The 20,817-nt window shown below is 41.1% G+C and overlaps 1 protein-coding gene and 1 long non-coding RNA gene across 7 annotated transcripts in view; one reads left to right on the top strand and one right to left on the bottom strand.

Annotated features, from left to right (window-relative positions):
• The window catches only part of myocd (myocardin), a 137,430-nt gene extending 121,390 nt beyond the window's left edge, over positions 1-16,040 (bottom strand). For 3 of the 6 annotated variants that reach the window (XM_014179540.3, XM_014179542.3, XM_014179543.3), the window contains exons 1-2: positions 15,667-16,011; positions 5,282-5,685 (exon numbers count right to left, since the gene is read on the bottom strand). Coding sequence is in view for 5 of the 6 variants with exons in the window: in XM_014179542.3 (XP_014035017.1) it covers positions 5,282-5,324 (43 nt within the window). In the remaining variant the exon portion in view is untranslated. Of the gene's footprint in view, positions 1-5,281; positions 5,686-15,666 lie in introns of all 6 variants that reach the window. The other 3 variants (XM_014179537.3, XM_014179539.3, XM_045710228.2) reach the window with 2 other exon arrangements.
• Positions 14,089-20,619, top strand: LOC106589489 (uncharacterized). The gene is made up of 3 exons (XR_001324855.3): positions 14,089-14,743; positions 19,185-19,375; positions 19,998-20,619. It is a non-coding gene; the product is annotated as an uncharacterized LOC106589489 (long non-coding RNA).
• Positions 20,620-20,817: the final 198 nt, after the last annotated feature.

The following is a 20,817-nucleotide window of genomic DNA, read 5'->3' as shown; positions in this document are numbered from 1 at the left end:
TAACTTATTTGTTGTCGTAATAGCGCAAACGGACGCGGCAGTTTCATCATTAAGGATTCCAGCTTTAAGCTGTTGTAATCCATGTTAACCAGTGTTTTTAATTACATAACAAGGGAAGCTTTGTTATGAGTTCTTGTAAGGGAGCAAAATTTACTTCTGAGCAGAAAAAAAATGCTTGCCATAAAACTGCCAAGCATTTGTCAAGCAAGCCGTTATTGATCTCTGTCAAGTAATTACACACTAAAGCTGAAGTAAATAGCCAAGACACTAGTATTTCCTCCATGTAAACTGTTAGGAAGTTCAACGCTGGAAGGAGTAAACATGGGAAGCCCCCCATTCTGACATTGGAAATTCGTTCACATTCACTAGGCCAGTTGTATTGTTTGTTTACATGGGGCTGGGGTGTCCAACAAACAGATGATCCCCTTTCACCACAACTCGTATAGACAGACCAGATAGACTGTTTGTTTACTTCTGTTGAGCGCAAGTCATTGGTGGGGAATGCAGGCTGTTTAGGGCGGGATGCCGTTGATGTTTTCTGTGTGTGGCTGGTACTTAGGCCCCATAGTACTTATGTTCTACACATGTTTGTACTTCAGGGCCACTGTATGTAAACTCGGTACGAAAACCAATTTAGAAAACATGCAAGGTAAATAAGAAAATCGCAAAATGTTTATGCAAATGTGATCAGTAAACTAATGGTGCTTTGTGTCAACAAATATTGATTGAAAACATCTGTATGATGTGTGAGCTCACTGCATTCTTACAGAGGAAGAATGTTGCATTACAACACTAGTCCAATCACTCAGAATCCATATCCTACTGCCAAAGTGGAGAAAAAATTAAACAAATGTATCAGTTAGATTACAACATATGCCAATTCTGTAGTAGTTCATTACAACATGCATAATAAAAAAAAAGAATTCTAAAATATCTATCAGAGAATGTTAGAGTAGGTTATGCGTTCGGTGTATGTCTTATCTTCATGTAAACTAACTATCATATTTACAAGTCCGCTATAAACATGGAGTAATGTTGTTTTTAGAGCATTCTTTGATTAAAATATTTACAGCATATCTGATAGTGGTGATGTTGTCCATTTAACTGTGACCAGATGTTTAGGTACATTCCTCGGCCAATGATTTCAGAACACCCGGGCAGAACACTCACAACTCACACCTACAACTATGAGTGCGTCAGACTGAAAAAAACTACATTCAACGGACAGTGCACATTAATCAACATTTCAGGTTCAACCTCAATGTAAACGTGCCGGAGTTAGCAACAAAGCTAATTTTCATCTGTAGATATCACATCTCTCTACTCAATCTTACATTGTTACATATTTTTAGACAAGAGCTATTTAATCATAACGCCAAGTATGCTTTTAGTCACCAGTTCAAATTGTCTGTTTAATTCTAAGGCATTAGAAAAGGCAAACATTAATTTTTATAAAGGAAACACTGTTTGATCAAAGAGATAAAACCATTTCAAATATTAATTCTTAAGAGGTGCCATAAACATTTAACAGCTTAATAGTACCTTGTTGCTAACGTCAGTTGTTCATAAGTGTAACATACAGGTAACTGCCAAAATAAAGGGAACACCAACATAAAGCGTCTTAATAGGGTGTTGAGCCACCACGAGCTGCCAGAGCTGCCAGAACCACTTCAATGCACCGTGGCATAAATTCTACAAGTGTCTGGAATTCTATTGGAGGGATGTGACACCCTTCTTCCAAGAGAAATTCCAACATTTGGTATTTTGTTGATGGTGGTGTTGCTCCAGCATCTCCCATAAGCGTTCAAGTGAGTTGAGATCTGGTGACTGACTGACAGACACACACACACACATGCGCACATACACCCTGTAAACCCCCAATGCTCCTTTGACACCCCTCTTTCAAAGTCACTGAGATCTGTTCTTCTAGCCATGGTAGCCAAAATAATGGGCAACTGGACATTTTTATAATTTAGCAGAAACTCTTAAACATGACAATAAGCATGATGGGATGTTTTAATTGCTTAATTAACTCTGGAACGACACCTGTGTGGAAGCACCTGCTTTCAATATACTTTGTATCCCTCATTTACTCAAGTGTTTCCTTTATTTTGGTAGTTACCTGTAGCATTTCCCTTAAACACTTCTCTTGTGATTTGAAAGAGATATCAAGCCTGAGTTTACTGTCCAATAATTGTCTGCAAGAGTAAGGACAACATTCACCCAAAAGAGGAACTACCAAAACCATTAGTTCTTGGCTGAATACACGTTCACAATGAGGCCTCTAAAGTGATCGTAATCACACAAATATTAAGAATCTCAATCTTCATACAGTTGAAGTCGGAAGTTTACATACACCCTAGCCAAATACATTTAAACTCAGTTTTTCACAATTCCTGACATTTAATCCTAGTAAAAATTCCCTGTCTTAGGTCAGTTAGGATCACCACTTTATTTTAAGAATGTGAAATGTCAGAATAATAGTAGAGAGAATGATTGATTTCAGCTTTTATTTCTTTCATCACATTCCCAGTGGGTCAGAAGTTTACATACACTCAATTAGTATTTGGTAGCATTGCCTTTAAATTGTTTAACTTGGGTCAAACGTTTTGGGTAGCCTTCCACAAGCTTCCCACAAAAAGTTGGATGAATTTTGTCCCATTCCTCCTGACAGAGCTGGTGTAACTGAGTCAAGTTTGTAGGCCTCCTTGCTCGCACACACTTTTTCAGTTCTGCCCACAAATTTTCTATAGGACTGAGGTCAGGGCTTTGTGATGGCCACTCCAATACCTTGACTTTGTTGTCCTTAAGCCATTTTGCCACAACTTTGGATGTATGCTTGGGGTCATTGTCCATTTGGAAGACCCATTTGCGACCAAGCTTTAACTTCCTGACTGATGTCTTGAGATGTTGCTTCAATATATCCACATAATTTTCCTCCCTCATGATGCCATCTATTTTGTGAAGTGCACCAGTCCCTCCTGCAGCAAAGCACCTCCACAACACGATGTAACCACCCCGTGCTTCATGGTTGTGATGGTGTTCCCCGGCTTGCAAGCGTCCCCCTTTTTCCTCCAAAGATAACGATGGTCATTATGGCCAAACAGTTCTATTTTTGTTTCATTAGACCAGAGGACATTTCTCCAAAAAGTACGATCTTTGTCCCCATGTGCAGTTGCAAACCGTAGTCTGGCTGTTTTATGGATGTTTTGTGTCTTCTTCCTTGCTGAGCGGCCTTTCATGTTATGTCGAAATAGGACTCGTTTTACTGTGGATATAGATACTTTTGTACCGGTTTCCACCAAAGTACGTTCACCTCTAGGAGACAGGACGCATCTCCTTCCTGAGCGGTATAATGGCTGCATGGTCCCCTGGTGTTTATACTTGTGTACTATTGTTTGTACAGATGAACGTGGTACCTTCCGGCATTTGGAAATTGCTTTCAAGGATGAACCAGACTTGTGGAGGTCTACAATTTTTTTTCTGAGGTCTTGGCTGATTTCTTTTGATTTTCCCATGATGTCAAGCAAAGAGGCATTGAGTTTGAAGGTAGGCCTTGAAATACATCCACAGGTACACCTCCAATTGACTCAGATTATGTCAATTAGCCTATCAGAAGCTTCTAAAGCCATGACACCCTTTTCTGGAATTGTCCAAGCTGTTTAAATGCACAGTCAACTTAGTGCATGTAAACTTCTGACCCACTGGAATTGTGATACAGTGAATTATAAGTGAAGTAATCTGTCTGTAAACAATTCTTGGAAAAATGACTTGTGTCATGCACAAAGTAGATGTCCTAACTGACTTGCCAAAACTATAGTTGGAGTGGTTGAAAAACAAATTTTAATGACTCCAACCTAAGTGTATGCACTGTACACTTCTGACATCAATTGTATGTGCTTTATAAAACCAGGTGCACAATCTACTGTAGATGGCCCCATATATCTGTCTTTATTGCCCCTCTCCCTTTCCTGTCTTTTTCTAGGTCTTGATGATCAGTGGCTAGATCTCGATAAGGCCAATAAAGCTGTATTTATTTCCACAGTCTCTTTATCAGGTTTACTCCAGAGACTTTATCAGTGTTTCCCACTTTGTAGTTTAGTGGATGATTTTTACTGATGCTGAACAGTACCTTATCAGCACTGGTGTCAAACAGCTTAGGTGAAACGGGACCACATTGACATGAATGGCGGAATAATTCTAAATCAATCGGTAAGATGTTAATGTCGAGTTTAAATACCATAAGTATTGGGCATTAGAGTCCCAGAAGACAACCTAAGAGAAGATTTTACACAATATAACCACATGAATCCATCTAGGATTTTTGATTGGTATCATTTACATATTTACAGGTATAACTGTAAATAGGGAAGCTGGTAGCCTAGTGGTTAAGAGCGTTGTGCCAGTAACTGAACGGTCGCTGGTTCGAATCCGAGAGCCGACTAGGTCAATGTGCCATTGAGCAAGGCACTTAACCCTAATTGCTCCTGTAAGTCGCTCCAGATAACGGCGTCTACTAAATGACTATAATGTAATAATGTAAATACAGAAAAAGTCATTATGAAGCAAAATATCATGTACCTGACATTAGATCATATGTTCCGTGACTGCTTGGGTTTACTATAGTTCAGCCAGAGGTGGTTGATCCACTATCTAAGAAAAAGTACACATAGACAAAGTGACTCACGGCACAAGTAGAAGCCTTTGATGTCTTAGAAAAACCGGTAGCAAATATTTAGTGCAGGTATCAATGTGTAGGTCAAGAAACCTGGAATTAACCAAGGGAAGGGTAAAATACTCTTAAGCATCTCAGTCCGAATGTGGATTATTTCTCATGAACTCAATCCCTTTAAGCCTTGTCACAAACCCGCCAAAGTCTTAACCAGATTCAGCTGCAACAATCCATAATGACAACTTAAACCATTTTGCGCACAGTAGCAGATCAAACTTATTAAAGTTTGTAAAGGTGTTGCTGAACTTGGCAGGAGCCTATATCTCCACTTCGGGGGCTTTTGAAGCTTATTTCCAATGTTTTATCCCCCCTATCAAAATACCACCTTTTCAATGAAAGTCAATGTCCATATTAGGTACTAAACGTCTGCTATAAATACTGTAATATTAAAAATGTTGATATGAAAAGTATTAATTACATACCAAATAACTTTGCTGAACTTGCCTAGAGAATTATGAAAGACAAATACAGACACTAGACAATCTTCTTTAGTGTGTAATATGACTGGAAATAAACAGATCATAACCCTAAAACATAATTAAGACATACCTGTAACGTTGCAGCAGCGTCTCGCTCTAGCTGGGGTCTCCATCGGAGGACAGCAGGGGCAGGCTCACTGTGTATGGGTGTCTTACCGTCAGACCAGAGTTTGGCTTCAATAGTGTCTCTGATGCTTATTCCTCACTCTCTTTCTCAGATGATTGCAGTCTGTAAAGATATTTGAAGTTGAATTGAGTTTGAAAGCCAAAGGGTTGGTTCAGGCTGTAGTCTTCTGGTCTCTCTCTCTGTTTTAGCAAAGACTCATGGAGTGCAGGGGCTCCATTAATGGGGAAGTCTCCCTCTGCCTGAGGTGTCCAGCGAGGTTTGTTCTGGACCGGAGCAATGGCAGTCTCATTCACAACTCCTTAGTACAAGAGAGACTTGCACACTTCAGTTGACCTCAGAGGTGGTTGCTGCGAGAAGGAGAGTATAAATATTTGAAGGTTTTTGAAACAGACAGTGAATTGTTTCATTGTATCAGTTCCTGTCTTGATCTACACTCAGTAATACAATTTAGCTGTTTTCTATGGCCACAGCACCGTCCTGCTACTGTGAATGTGCATAACATAGGCTAAGTGAACAAGTATACTAAGCAATTTACTTATTACTCTGGATAAGGGGAATACTCCTATGAGAGTTTATATCATGCTAATAAAAACACAAATATTCAACTACACCCAGCCAACCTGTCAAAAGTACTCCTATTTCTTAGGTGACAATATACCTAAGTTCGCTTTAAATTTGCTACATGTTCTAGAGAAAGAGCAGTTCTATCATGTTGTAAATGATGTGCTGTATGTACTGCAGGACCAGTATGTGCGTGTGAGATATTGAATAAAATTGACAGTACCTCACACGATACAGATTAAAACTAAGCACAGATCACCAGTCAAAAACAGATGTTTTACATTTGGCCCTGCTTCTGCATAACTTAAATACACACTTCTGTGTTTATCATAGTATTTAACCAATGATTACAACGTGATTACACGTCACATGACAAACATGATCTCAGAAAAATGTATAGCTTAATCAATCGCCTTAACTTTGAAATCATAATTGGATACATGTGTCAATTATGTCTAGGATCTAATTGACCCGCACATTACACAAAATTGCTATATTTTGATATAGGCTATGTAGTGTTAAACAAGTTGTGAACTAAAATATTCTATATATAATATTTGTATAATTCTAATAATTGAAGAAGTATTACTATTTTCATTTTTATGGGCAGACGTTATTTCTATGCTCCCCATGATATAGCCTATTGCTAGTAAGTTAGCCACCCACTTGCCCGTTGTGTGAATTGGATGGAGAGTCAAGAGGAGGAAACATCAACACTTGAGGGTATTAAATGAATGAGTGTCTAAGATCTAATCGACATCTATATTACACAAAATTGCTAGTATGTGATGTACGCTATGTAGTGTTAAACAAGTTGTGAACTAAAATATTATATATATTTTATCATATTTGTATATATTGACCCTAAGCATGATGGGATGTTTTAATTGCTTAATTAACTCAGGAATCACACCTGTGTGGTAGCACCTGCTTTCAATATCAAATCTAATTTTATGTGCCAAATACAACAGGTGTAGACCTTACAGTGAAATGCTTACTTACAAGCCCTTAACCAACAATGCAGTTTTAAGAAAATACCCCAAAAAGAGATAAAAGTAACACATAATTAAAGAGCAGCAGTAAAATAACAATAGCGAGGCTATATACAGCGGGTACCGGTACAGAGTCAATGTGCGGGGTCACCGGTGTCGAGGTAATTGAGGTAATATGTACATGTAGGTAGAGTTATTAAAGTGACTATGCATAGATAATAACAGAGAGTAGCAGCAGCGTAGAAGGGGAGGGGGGCAATGCAAATAGTCTGGGTAGCCATTTGATTAGATGTTCATGGAGTCTTATGGCTTTGGGGTAGAAGCTGTTTAGAAGCCTCTTGGACCTAGACTTGGCGCTCCGGTACCGCTTGCAGTGCGGTAGCAGAGGGAACAGTCTATGACTAGGGTGGCTGGAGTCTAGGACATGTAATATACTTTGTATCCCTCATTTACTCAAGTCTTTCCTTTATTTTGGCAGTTACCTGTAGCATTTCCTTAAAACACTTCCATTATTATTTGAAAGAGATATCAAGCCTGAGTTTACTGTCCAATAATTGTCTGCAAGAGTAAAGGACAACATTCCCCCAAAAGAGGAACTACGAAAACCATTAGCGCTTGGCTAAATGCACTTTCACAATGAGGCCTCTAAAGTGATCGTAATCACACAAATATTAAGAATCTCAACCTTCATATGTGCTGTATAAAACCAGCTGCATGATCTACTGTAGATGGCTCCATCTATCTGGCTTTATGGCCTCCCTTTTCTGTGTTTTTCTGACAATATACCTAAGTTCCCTTTAAATTTGCTACATGTTCTAGAGAAAGAGCAGTTCTATCATGTTGTAAATGATGTGCTGTATGTACTGCAGGACCAGTATGTGTGTGTGAGATATTGAATAAAATTGACAGTACCTCACACGATACAGATTAAAACTAAGCACAGATCACCAGTCAAAAACAGATGTTTTACATTTGGCCCTGCTTCTGCAAAACTTAAATACACACACACTTCTGTGTTTATCATGGTATTTAACCAATGATTACAACGTGATTACACGTCATATGACAAACATGATCTCAGAAAAATTTTATTAAATGAATGAGAGTGTCTCTGACAGAAGCCAAAGACAGACAATTATCAGAGGTTGATAAACACAGGCCGGTGCTTCTTTCATTGGAGGCATGGTAACCAGAGGGAAAACAGGCTTTCTCAGGAAAATAGCAACTTTTTTGACTGACCAATAGTAACAGCCAAAGCCCTGCCTAGTGACTATGGTCACTTAAATGGATAAATGTAACCGTTATCTACCAGGTAAGTTAGGCCTATTGACAAATGAGTACATAGATGGGATGTAGAGTGAAAATGCAAGGTGTGTTACTACTCATAGCAGGTCACTGTGTGCATAACTTTGCGTGTCTGTCACATTGCTGTTAAAACACACTTCTGTGCATTGTTCAGATCTTAGCTCATCCTCCACTAACAGAGACCTCCTGCAGGTTTGAATAAAATAGACTGCTACTGTCAGAGTCATTCTGGCAGGGTGGTTCTTGTTTAATAGTTTCTACCCAATAGTCAGCTATGTCTCCAATATGATGATAAACTGTGTGTGACAAGAAAGAGCCCTATGAAACATTAGTGAAGCACTCAGCCTAAGCCCCAAAGACTGAAATGGCATTCACTCCATTTAAATGATCTGTCTGCTAATAAAACTTCTGTGATGTGACTTCTCCTCCGTCCAAAGCTGCTTTTATCTGGGCCAGAGATAGGGAACATTGAAGTTAACAAAGCCATCTCCCGCTCCCAAATATATCCAATATAAAAACGACTCCAGGCCCTAATGGCTTACAGTACCTCTCAGTGATATTCAGCCTAAATCAAGCCTCTCTATGGCCTCCGCCGGATTTCACAGGGGGAAACATGAAGCGCAACAATATTGTTACTTCAACTGAGAGGAATTTGTGGGCACTAAATCAAAAACACAAACCCCAGGAGGGGGATTGGGCCACTGGAGACTGTCGAAATCAGACAGAGCAACAAACAAACATTCACACACACACACACACAAACACCAACCTCTCCACTACAGCTCGGTTGTTACCAGCTGTCATCAGAGAAAGACAGAACCACCACGTGCCAGAGACCCGCCTCAATCTTTACACCCTGCTTTCTGTTTACATATAGAAGCCATGGACCACTACAGGCTTTATCTGAAACACAACACATTGTCATGTCCGGTCATTTCCTCAATGTACTACAGGGCCTCTTCAGTTATCACCCTGGCCAATGCTCCTCTGGACCGTTTCCCCCTTTCCTCGTCGTCAATGGCAACTCCTGTCAAGTTACAGTAATGTGCATGAGCTACTGTTGAATGGGACTGAATGGACTGAGTGTGTCCTAAAGCAAGTTACTCTGAAAGTTATTTTGCGATCAGGGCCCATTGTTGTTATAGACTGAAACATGTTTTGATACATAACAGCCCCATATCAAGGAATCATTGTCACAAGCTCCAACTAGTCAGCTTTTTAAGGCCTACTTCGACAGCGTCTCTTCATTGACAACATGTAATCCCAAAACTGGATCTGTATTTGATTACAGAACAATACCCAGAAGGCAGTTTGAACCAGGACACTTTGGAAGCAAAAACAAACAAAAACTGTGTCATTGATCTAAATCGTGTTTTGCCCATAATAGTAAGTCAACTAATTCTTAAGCTATGAAAATATCTGAATGAGCAGCGTTAGCTCATATTGCACGGTGCAATCACTTTATTAATAGGCAAAAGCAGTTTGTTTGGATATCATATCCCCATGATAATTGAATCCAAATGTTTTGAAAGGAAAGTTTATCCAGGACATGACTGTAAGCTATATTACAGATTAATTGATTTGGTCTATTCAGAGTCAATAAACAGGGGATTGGGGAGGGGGGGGGGGGGGGGGCGTTGGAAATGCCTATAAACACTGACCTTGGTCTCTGTGAACCTAGAGAGGCAAGAAATCCTATATATTTCTGACATACTTTCGTGGATGAGTCAACAAAAGAAAACTGCATTATGTTCTCTATGGCTACAGAACTGGTAATTATTTCCCAAATAGTAATCTACTGTGTGTGTGTGTGTGTGTTGGTTCTTCTGTCCTTGTGGGGACCTAAAATCCCCAAAAGATCCCCACAAGGATAGTGGAACAAGGAAAATTCTCCCTCATGGGGACATTTCCCACATCCCCATAAGGACAAAGGCTATTTTAAGCTTAAGGGTTTGTTTTAGGGTTAGGGTTACAATTAGTGTTCGGGTAAGGGGTTAGTGGTTAAGGTTAGGAGTTAGCTTTAGGGTTTGGGTTAGGGTTATAGGTTAAGGTTTAGGGAAAATAGGATTTTGAATGGAAATGAATTAGGTCCCCATGAGGATAGTGTGTGTGTCTGCGTGTGTGTACATTTGTAATTATCGTTAACATCTAACATAGGCAATTCACACACTGACAGACAAATAGATTACACATACTAGGCCTACATAACAAAAATGTGCAGTACGACACACAAACATGTATACAATTATACATAAACATACCTATACCATATACAGACTATAAAGTAGGCTTGTGCAAACAAATATACAGACAAAACAAACATCTAGACCTCTCAGTGTCCACTAGCTTCTAGCTCTGTCCTGGTCTGCATGTGGGGAATCGAGCAGCTGCTTTTGATTATCAGTAACCGGATTCACTTGTTTTAATTTAACTCACTACTGTAGCCTTGTTCCATAACACACATCAGAAACATGATTATCCACCAGCTTTATGTCCAATTTCCTCTTCAGTTAGGGCGTAAAGGGGAGAGATGAAAGCCTTCACACCCATTTGCCTACTTTAATAACTCACTACTATAAACCATGCAAACCACACACACTGCCATCTCATCTCTTTGCATACTGTATATGAAGGGACATTTCAGTCCTCTATTTTACTGACTACAGTCCGACCCAATCCCCTTACCTGGTGATGACACTGCACGTGTAGAGCTGACCTCTTGTCAGCACAACATGCCATTCAAAAACATAGTTCTGACCTATTAGTGGTCAACCACGCTCGCCATGATATCACCGAAGTAGTAGCCCAACTGTGCTTTATGATGTTGACTGTCCACTATAGCCATAACGCACAGGAGGTTGGTGGCACCTTAATTGGGGAGGATGGGCTCGTGGTAAGGACTGGAGCGGAATTGTATCAAATACATCAAACACATTTCCGTGTGTTTGATGCCATTGCATTAGCTCCATTCCAGAGATTATTATGAGCCATCCTCCCCTCAGCAGCCTCCTGTGCCATGATGTGCCTGGTTATTTCACAGTCAACTCAGCTAACAATCCAATGTACTCTCTCATATCATCTGTTCTCCATGGATACTTTCAAAGACATATTCTACCATAATATTATTACCTCACACTACAACAACACAGGTCAGACCCTAGGGGAGAATTGAGCCAAAGGGTTAGTTGAGCCACTTCTTGTTTCTAGGAAACCATACACAAAATGAATCATGTGACCAAATAAAATAAGTCCTCATTTCATGGAGTCTGTGAAGGAAGAAACAACATGGAAAAAGTAGTAAGCAAGTCAGGTCCCCAAAAATTATTTTCACAAATTCAAATTAATTTATTGTGTTATTGTAACGCGGGTCGTATAAAGGGGACCAAGGCGCAGCGTGTATAGTGCTCATTTCTTGACTTTAATGAAGACACTTAAACAAAAACAACAGCCAACAGTTCCGTCAGGTACACTTGACAAAACGGAAAACATCCCACAAAAACCCAGGAAGAAAAACCCCTACTTAAATATGATCTCCAATCAGAGGCAACGAGGACCAGCTGCCTCCAATTGGAGATCAACCCCCCCAAAAAAACATAGAAATAGAAAACCTAGAACACAAACATAGATATAGAAAACATAGAAAAAGACAAAACACCCCCTGTCACGCCCTGAGCTACTCTACTATAGAAAATGACATCTTACTAGGGTCAGGACGTGACAGTTATAGGTTTCATGATTCTTTTAAACCAAAGTAGATCATTTTCAGATTGTTTTATACCAGTGGAGGCTCCTCAGAGGAGGACCATCCTCCTCAGTGAATTTAATAAAATAAAATAAACATCCAAAAAGTTATCCTTTTTAGATAAAACTAATCAAAATATATTCACGTCACCAAATGATTGATTAAAACACACTGTTTTGCAATGAAGGTCTACAGTAGCTTCACCAGCACTCTGTAGGGTGGCACTATGGTGTAGCTGGAGGATAGCTAGTTTCCGTACTCCTCTAAGTACATTAAATTCAACACAAAACCTAGGAGGCTCTTGGTTCTCACCCCCCTTCCATAGACTTACATAGTAATTATGACCACTTCCGGAGGATGTCCTCCAACCTATCAGAGCTCTTGCAGCATGAACTGACATGTTGTCCACCCAATCAAAGGATCACATAATGAATCTAGTATTTAAAGCATACGCTACAGATAGCTAGCACTGCAGTGCATACAGTGTGGTGAGAAGTTTACTCAAAGAGAGAGAGACAATAGTTTAACAGTTTTGAACAAATTCATTTCTTAAAAAATGAAGGAGAAGCAGATAGAGGGATTTTGTTGTATTTTTTTCACTTTCACTTACTTAGCTAGCAAATGCAGCTAGCTAGTTTAGCCTACTCAAACACCCGGCTCAAACAGAGAGGGATGCTATGTTAGCTAGCTGGCTTTGGCTATCCAACACTGGAACTCTTCCAAGCCAAGGTAGGCTTTTGTTTTAATTAACTTATTGTTGACTATGAAGTTAATATGGTGACAACAATGTAGGCTGTGTGCAGCAGTTAGCGGTTATGATATGAAGGTTTGGAATGGAAAAGTTTTTTCGTTTGGTTGGAGAAAGCTGATATCTTGTGCACAAGCAAAGGGAAAAGGTGAAAGGAGGAGAGGGCATAGATGCGAGAAGGAATACAATGATCAAAGGGATCATGCTATTTGTATGTGGCTGCTATGAACGTGAACTGTGTTTGCATGTGATCAGGGGTGTATTCATTCTGCCGATTCAGTAGAAAAACATTTCTTAAATGGAAGCAAACGGAACGAAACGGGGATAAACAAACCTGAATTTGTCTAATAGAAACTCTTGTTTGCAACTGTTGGACTAATGATTACACCCTAGATCAGCTAGATTAAGGAAAGAGTGTGCAAGGCAGTATTAAATGCGTCAATGTCTGTCCACTTGACAAAAAAAAGTGCACTTACGTTGTAAACTTTCATTCATAGGCTAGGCTGTAGCAACCTCATGATGGGTATAGAGACAATTCAAGTATCATGTAGTAGCCTAAACCTATTGATGTTACATTGAACTGCGTGAATTGAATATGAATGACAGTCATCCAATATGCTGTAATAGAAATAAGGCCATGCCCATAAAAAATTATAAATCGTCCTCCCTCATCTTAAACGGCATCGACCATCACTGTTTTATATATCAGTTGGGGTCTTCAATATGAGGTCCTAAACCTAGCATGAAAGTGCATCCTTGCAGCTGTGTGGACTAATATAGTCAAAATGTTTTCTATGGCAACCATACCAATTATATTTGATATTTTTACCATTTATGCATAATATAGTATTTTTGCAATGTATGTCATGCATATGAACTCAAGCGAGGGCTGGGCGATATGGTCAAAATATCATATCATATTTTTTCACATTTTTGACGGTATGACAGTATTTTATGTTGTGAATAATAAAAGTTCTACGTCTGCTTTATGAGTAAGTAGTGTGTGACCCTACAGTAGAAACACATACATTCTAAGTGATTTCAATGGGTTTTTCTCCATTTTTATACTGTTATATACTGTTCAATTCAACTTCAACCTAAAATAATTTCCTGCATTTCCATCAATGTCTGCATTTCCTGCACTTCCATCAATGTCTGCATTTCCTGCACTTCCATCAATTTCTGCATTTCCTGCACTCATTTGAGATCATTTCCACACTGCCACAATATGGGCAAAAAAACTAGGCCTTATTTGTAATCAAATGTTGCAATTGTGATTTGACTTGCGATTTAGATCAAAACACTTGGGTGAGATTGTTGGAATCATGGAAATAGAATGTTTATTCTAATTCTATAGTGGACACTTTGTTGTTTGACAAGACAATGAATGAAAATGCCAGGGAGGAGTTATTGTGACAGGCTAGGAACGAAGTGATGTTCAGTGTTTCCTAGGGGACCTATAATCTTTGGCTACATTAAATGTTTCTTCATGTAGCCAACATATTCATGCTTCGCCTATTCCTCTTTGGTTTAGAAGATACTGTTGCACTAACAACATGCTGATTTAGGCCTACACCAGCACTGGTATCAGGCTGTTTTAGCTAGCTATGTTTGCTCTAACTCAGTACATTTATTAACTAGCTTGCTAGCCAGCTAACTAGTGATTAGCATTAGCAGCTAACGCGATGTAGCTAAAACTTGATAAGAAAAGACAAACCAGCTGTTTGCAATGTAAGGAAAAACTAATAGTGCAGTTATACACCACTTGTGGACTTATATTAAGAAGAAAAGTGGAAACATCGTTGTCATCAACATTGTTGCATGTGCTGAAAATGAGCATGTACCTGTGCGAAAGAGAGGCTATGATAGAGTAGCAGTGGCACACAAGGTCTCATCTGGTGACATGGAGTCTGAGCTTGCTAAACATATCAAAAATCTAACGGAACAGTTTACAGAACATCTCACAGAACAGTAGCCTCAAATGCAGAGAACCTGCCTATGAATTGGCACATCGAAACAACATCCCTGTCCCAAACAACTGCTCAAGAAATGGAAGGGTAAGGCACCACTTCAGAATTTTCCATTAAGTGTTTAATGGGTTGATATCTGGTGACTGACTCACATACACACTTTGAACCCCCTAGCCCTTTTGAGTCCCCTCTTTCAAAGTCACTGAGATCTCTTCTTCTAGCCATGGTAGCCAAAATAACGCACAACTGGGCATTTTTATACATGACCCTAAGCATGATGGAATGTTAAATGCCTAATTAACTCAGGAACCACACCTGTGTGGAAGCACCTGCTTTCTATATACGTTATATCCCTCAATTACTCAAGTGTTTCCGTTATTTTGGCAGTTACTTGTCCAGTATACCACACCCCCATTTCATGAATTAAACTTTGACCTACCAGCACCATCACAGAACACCGTCAACCACCCCAACGTGGCTCAATTTACCCTGTCCCTTAACTCAAATTACCCCCTAAATGGTGCCAAGAGGCCACTTTTTTTGGACAACGTTTTCAAAACTGTTATGTTTACATGACTTCTGATTATTCCCAGGGTTACATAACATCCTGAAATATATGTAGATATCTTTGTTAGAAAGAATACCACATTTCCCTTAACCTAATGATGCTGAAAGTAAAAAAAAAAAAAAAAGAGTAAGTGTCCCCACTCTCCCCTCTCTATGGGTCAGACACACTAACATAAAAATCGAATAGTCCTGCGCTTATGATTTGATGTATTTCTAAATTGATGTGAGACGTCAGAATTGCGCACGCTTTTACTGTCATATTTAATATTCTAAAAGTGAAATAAAACGTTACACTAATAACCGAATTCCTTAGCTGAGATCCCATTTCACTGATAATTTACTCCCAAAACACTGCTCATCACGCGCACAGATAGACGTTTGTTTCATTACGCATTCCATAATTATTATAGAGCAGTAACTTTTGTATAAAAACAAAGAAATACCTGTGGGAACCGGATGGTAAGGGGTACCTCTTTGTTGCATTTTACTGGAGCTGTCGGGAGTGAAGCGACTAAGCGAGACTGCCATTTGCACTTAATTCAAAAGTCCATGAAGATGTTTCGAAGCTGTTCAACGGAGTGCTATTCTGAATCTCTGGGACGTCCCTACCCTAGAACCTTAACCCTTACCCTAAACATAACCTTAACCCTTACCTAACCTTAACCCTTACCTTAACCATCTTAAATGTCAACTTCAATGGGGGGTATGGACGTCCCAAGGATCCCAGATAGCACGGACAGTTCAACTAAGCGGCGCTCGACGGTCACGGCAACAGCCGTGCCAAATGTCAGAGTCACTCAATCTTCAGACAGCGTTGAAAATAGGATTGTGGCGGCAGCCAGCAGGGCAATCGTGAGAAATAGAGACGTCATTACTCTGTTTGGTATGTAGGCTTGGGGAGTGACGTCTTCTCTTTTAACATTAGGATGACCAATATGTGATGGAATGCAAAGAAGAAAGTGATGTGATTTGAGAATTAGAAATACCAATGTGAAATCAAACCAATTACTTAAATAGATGTGGACTACAGGTGCTACATACAGTATGCATCACTTAAATCATTTTGTCAAGACATTGCATGTGAGGTAGGCATAGGGTCTATAATGTATTTTTATTCCATTTGAAATATATTTTAATACGTGACATATATTTCTAAATGTATTTGTAATACATAGATTTGTATGGAAATATATTATTTGGCCAATTCTTAACATTTCACTTTTTTTTGTTGGTATGGGGCAAGTCAAAAATAAAGAATACACTTCCATAATGACATGAAAAGGTATAGACCTATACATAGGCCTATTTAGTAAGGCTACATTACACATGAAGATCATTTCCAAATCTATATCTGGTTGAATCATTATTTAGGCATAAATACCACAAGGATAGGCTTAGACTAGAACATGTCCTACCCCCTGAAATGAGCTAATTAGCTTTACCTACAACCCATTAAAAACCTTGTGCTCCTCAATTTACCTCTGCATTTGCCTCTCAAACTCGGTCATGTCTAGATCAGATACAGATTTTGTCAAATTGACTTCAGAAGTAGAAAATGTTTGCAGTTTAGCTAACCCTATCCATTTTCCTAACCTAACTCTCTTTACCTGCTACGTTAATTATCCTAACATGCTGCGTAGGCTAAGTTCTCCTAACCTGCTATGAAAGTCAAATCTGGCAGATGCTGTATTTCTTCTAGCCAAAACCCTCATACTCCGACCAGGAGTTATTTACATTTCTTTAGCTTAACCTTGGCGTTTTTATTGTAGGCCTATAACATAATCGCATTTTATCCCGGACATTGACTCTGTACCGGTACCCCCTGTGTATAGCCTCGTTGTTGTTATTTTATTGTTACTTTTTATTACATTTTTTACTTTAGTTTATTTAGTAAATATTTTCTTAACTCGATTTCTTGAACTGCGTTGTTGGTTAAGGGCTTGTAAGTAAGCAATCAACCAATCACATTTATTAATAAAGCCCTTCTTACATCAGCTGATGTCACAAAGTGCTGTACAGAAACCCAGCCTAAATAAAACCCCAAACAGCATGCAATGCAGGTGTAGAAGCACGGTGGCTAGGAAAAACTCCCTAGAAAGGCCGGAACACATTGTTGTATTAGGCGCATGTGACAAATACAATTTGATTTGTAACTTTTAATCCACAAAACAGAGTAGTGTCACACCCTGATCTGTTTCACCTGCCTTTGTGCTTGTCTCCACTCCACCCTGATCTGTTTCACCCGCCTTTGTGCTTGTCTCCACCCCCCTCTAGGTGTCGCCCATCTTCCCCATTATCCCCAGTCAATCACCACCTTCCGGAGACACCTGAAACCCCACCTCTTTAAGGAATACCTAGGATAGGATAAAGTAATCCTCCCCCCTAAAAGATTTAGATGCACTATTGTAAAGTGGTTGTTCCACTGGATATCATAAGGTGAATGCACCAATTTGTAAGTCGCTCTGGATAAGAGCATCTGCTAAATGACTTAAATGTAAATGTAAATGTATTTATACCTGTGTTCTCTGTTTGTCTGTTGCCAGTTTGTCTTGTCAAGCCTACCAGCGTGGTTTTCCGTGTCTCTGTTTTCTAGCCTTTCTGGTTCCGACCTGTTCTGCCTGCCCTGACTCTGAGCCTGCCTGCCTGACCATTCAGCCTGCCCTGACCTCGAGCCTGCCTGCCCCCCTGTACATTTTGCACTCTGATCTGGTTAAAGAACTTCTGCCTGTCCTCGACCTGCCTATTCCCTGCCCCTTGTATTTTAATAAATATCAGCGACTCGAACCATCTGCGTCTGGGTCTTGCCCTGTGCCGTTATAGTACGAACTGGCCATGACTGACCCAGCAGACTCGGACCGGCTCCGCAACGCTGTCTCTCTGCAGGGAGCAACCATTGTAAAATATGAGGAGCTACTTTAGAGCCTTATGGAAGGTCTCCATATGCCGCCGGGACGCCATAACCAGGGTTTCAAGACATTACTAGAGCAATTCTGTGGACTATCTATAAGGCAGCATGCCACAACGGAGACGTCCCGAACGCTCAGTAATTCCCCTGCCAATGATGATTTTGTACAGCCTACCCCGGCTTCCCGAGAACTCGGCTTACCTCCTCCTGAGCGCTATGTTGCCGCCAAGCGCCTTAATTCTAGGCAGGCCCGTTGGGCCCTGTTATTCACCAGGTTCAACTTCACCATCTCCTACCACCCAGGGTCCAAGAATGTGAAGCCGGACGCTCTCTCTCACCTGTATAGTTCTGCTGCCACACTGTCTGACTCTGAGACCATCCTCCCTACCTCATCTCTGGCAGCTACAGTTGTCTGGGGTATCAAGAGCCTGGTTCGCAAGGCACAACGTTCCCAGCCCGGACCCTGCGTTCTGCACCCTCATTGGGTCGTCGGCCAGCCTGTCCTCCGGGTTTCATCCCCAGTCCAACGGCCAGTCGGCGTGTGCCAGTCAAGACCTGGAGACTGCGCTTAGGTGCCTCGTCTTGACCAACACCACCACCTGGAGCCGGCAACTTGTGTGGGTGGAGTACACCCGGAACACTCTTCCCTGCTCGCCCTTGAGTCCTCCATGGGTCATCAGACCCCGCTCTTCCCAGAGCAAGAAGAGGTCAACATACCCTCGGCCAGATGTTTGTCCGCCACTGTCAGCCTACCTATAAGAGAGTTCGGTCTGCTCTTCCCAAGGCCACCTCCAGGTATTGTCGACAAGCGGACCACCACCATACTCCGGCTCCCCACTATCTTCTCGGGCAGAGGATATGGCTGTCTACGTGGGACCTGCCCCTCTGGGTGGAGTCCCATAAACTTTCTCCCTGTTTTATTGGTCCTTTCCTCATCTCTAAAGTCCTTAGCCCCACTGCTGTTCGTCTTTTGTTGCTCCATACCCTCCGTATACATTCCACTTTCCATGTGCCCAAGATTAAGCTCTTCTCTCGTCCTTTCTCTCCTGTTTCCAGGCCCACCCCTCCTCCACGTCTGGCGTACACGGTGGGACGCCTCCTGAGGGTTTGACCTTGAGGCAGGGGTTTCCAGTACCTGGTTGACTGGGAGGGTTATGGCCTTGAGGAGAGGTGCTGGATCCCAGCTAAGGACATCCTGGACCTGGCCCTCATTGCCGAGTTCCACTGCCAGCACCCCGGTCAAGCAGGTATGCTCCCTAGAGGGGGGGTGCTGTCACACCCTGATCTGTTTCACCTGTCTTTGTGCTTATTTCCACCCCCCTCCAAGTGTCGCCCATTATCCCCAGCGTATTTATACCTGTGCTCTCTGTTTGTCTGTTGTCAAGCCTACCAGCGTGTTTCCATGCTGATGTTTTTCCTAGTCTCTGTTTTCTAGCCCTCCAGGTTCCGACCTGTTCTGCCTGCCCTGACCTCGAGCCTGCCTGCCTGCCCCCCCCCCCCCCCCCCCCATACCTTTCGGACTCTGACCTGGTTAATGAACTTCTGCCTGTCCTCGACCTGCCTATTGCCTGCCCCTTGTATTTAAATAAGAATCAGACGCGAACCATCTGCCTCCTGTGTGTGCATCTGGGTCTCGCCCTGTGCCGTTATAAGTAGGCATAGGCTAGGCCTAGTTAGATTAATTATTGTAGAATGTTCCGTTTTTTAAAGTTGAGCTGAGTGGGCTATTTATATAATCATAGTTTTATGGAAACTCATTATAGCAGGTCATGATCACACCTCTCTCTGAAGTATTTGGCTAACAGCAACTGATCTATGAAACATATTGAACTCATCCTTTTCCATATTCCCACTGCCCGCAACCGCAAGGCTCTCCAGAGGGTGGTGCGGTCTGCCAAACACATTACCAGGGGCAAACGACCCGCCCTCCAGGACACCTACAGCACCCGATGTCACAGGAAGGCCAAAAAGATCATCAAGTACATCAACCACCCGAGCCACGGCCTGTTCACCCCACTACCATCCACAAGGCGAGGTCAGTACAGGTGCATCAAAGCTGGGACCGGGAGACTGAAAAACAGCTTCTATCTCAAGGCCATCAGACTGTTAAACAGCCATCACTAACACAGAGAGGCTGCTGCCTATAGGCATAGACTAGAAATCACTGGTCACTTTAAGGAATGGAACAATAGTCTATTAATAATGTTTACATATCTGGCATTACTCATCTCATATGTATATACTGTATTCTATACTATTCTACTGTATCTTTGTCTGTTCCGCTCTGACATCGCTCATCCATATGTATATAGTCTTAATTCATTCCTACTTAGATGTGTGTATTGGGTATATAGTGTGTAATTTGTTAGATATTACTTGTTAGATATTACTGCACTGTCGGAGCTAGAAGCACAAGCATTTCGCTACACCCGCAATAACCTCGGCTTATCACGTGTATGTGACCAATAAAATGTCATTTGTATGACTGTTGCAGTTTGCTTTCTTAATAACTCACCAGAGAGCAGTTTTGTTGTGTTAGGGAGAGCAATTCCCAAATGTATCCATGTTGGCAGTTAGAAAGAGTAGGATCACAGCCCCCTCACCTTACAGTGTGTTTTTTCCATGAATGATTACCTGGTGAACTGGTAGTCATGTAAGCATGTCTATGTGTGTGAGTGATCTGGGGAAA

The sequence above is a fragment of the Salmo salar genome, chromosome 28, assembly GCF_965601325.2.
Source record: "Salmo salar chromosome 28, fSalSal1, whole genome shotgun sequence".
Taxonomy (NCBI): domain Eukaryota; kingdom Metazoa; phylum Chordata; class Actinopteri; order Salmoniformes; family Salmonidae; genus Salmo; species Salmo salar.
The sequence above is the reverse complement of the archived record's forward strand: the minus strand, read 5'-3'. Positions and strand labels throughout refer to the sequence as shown.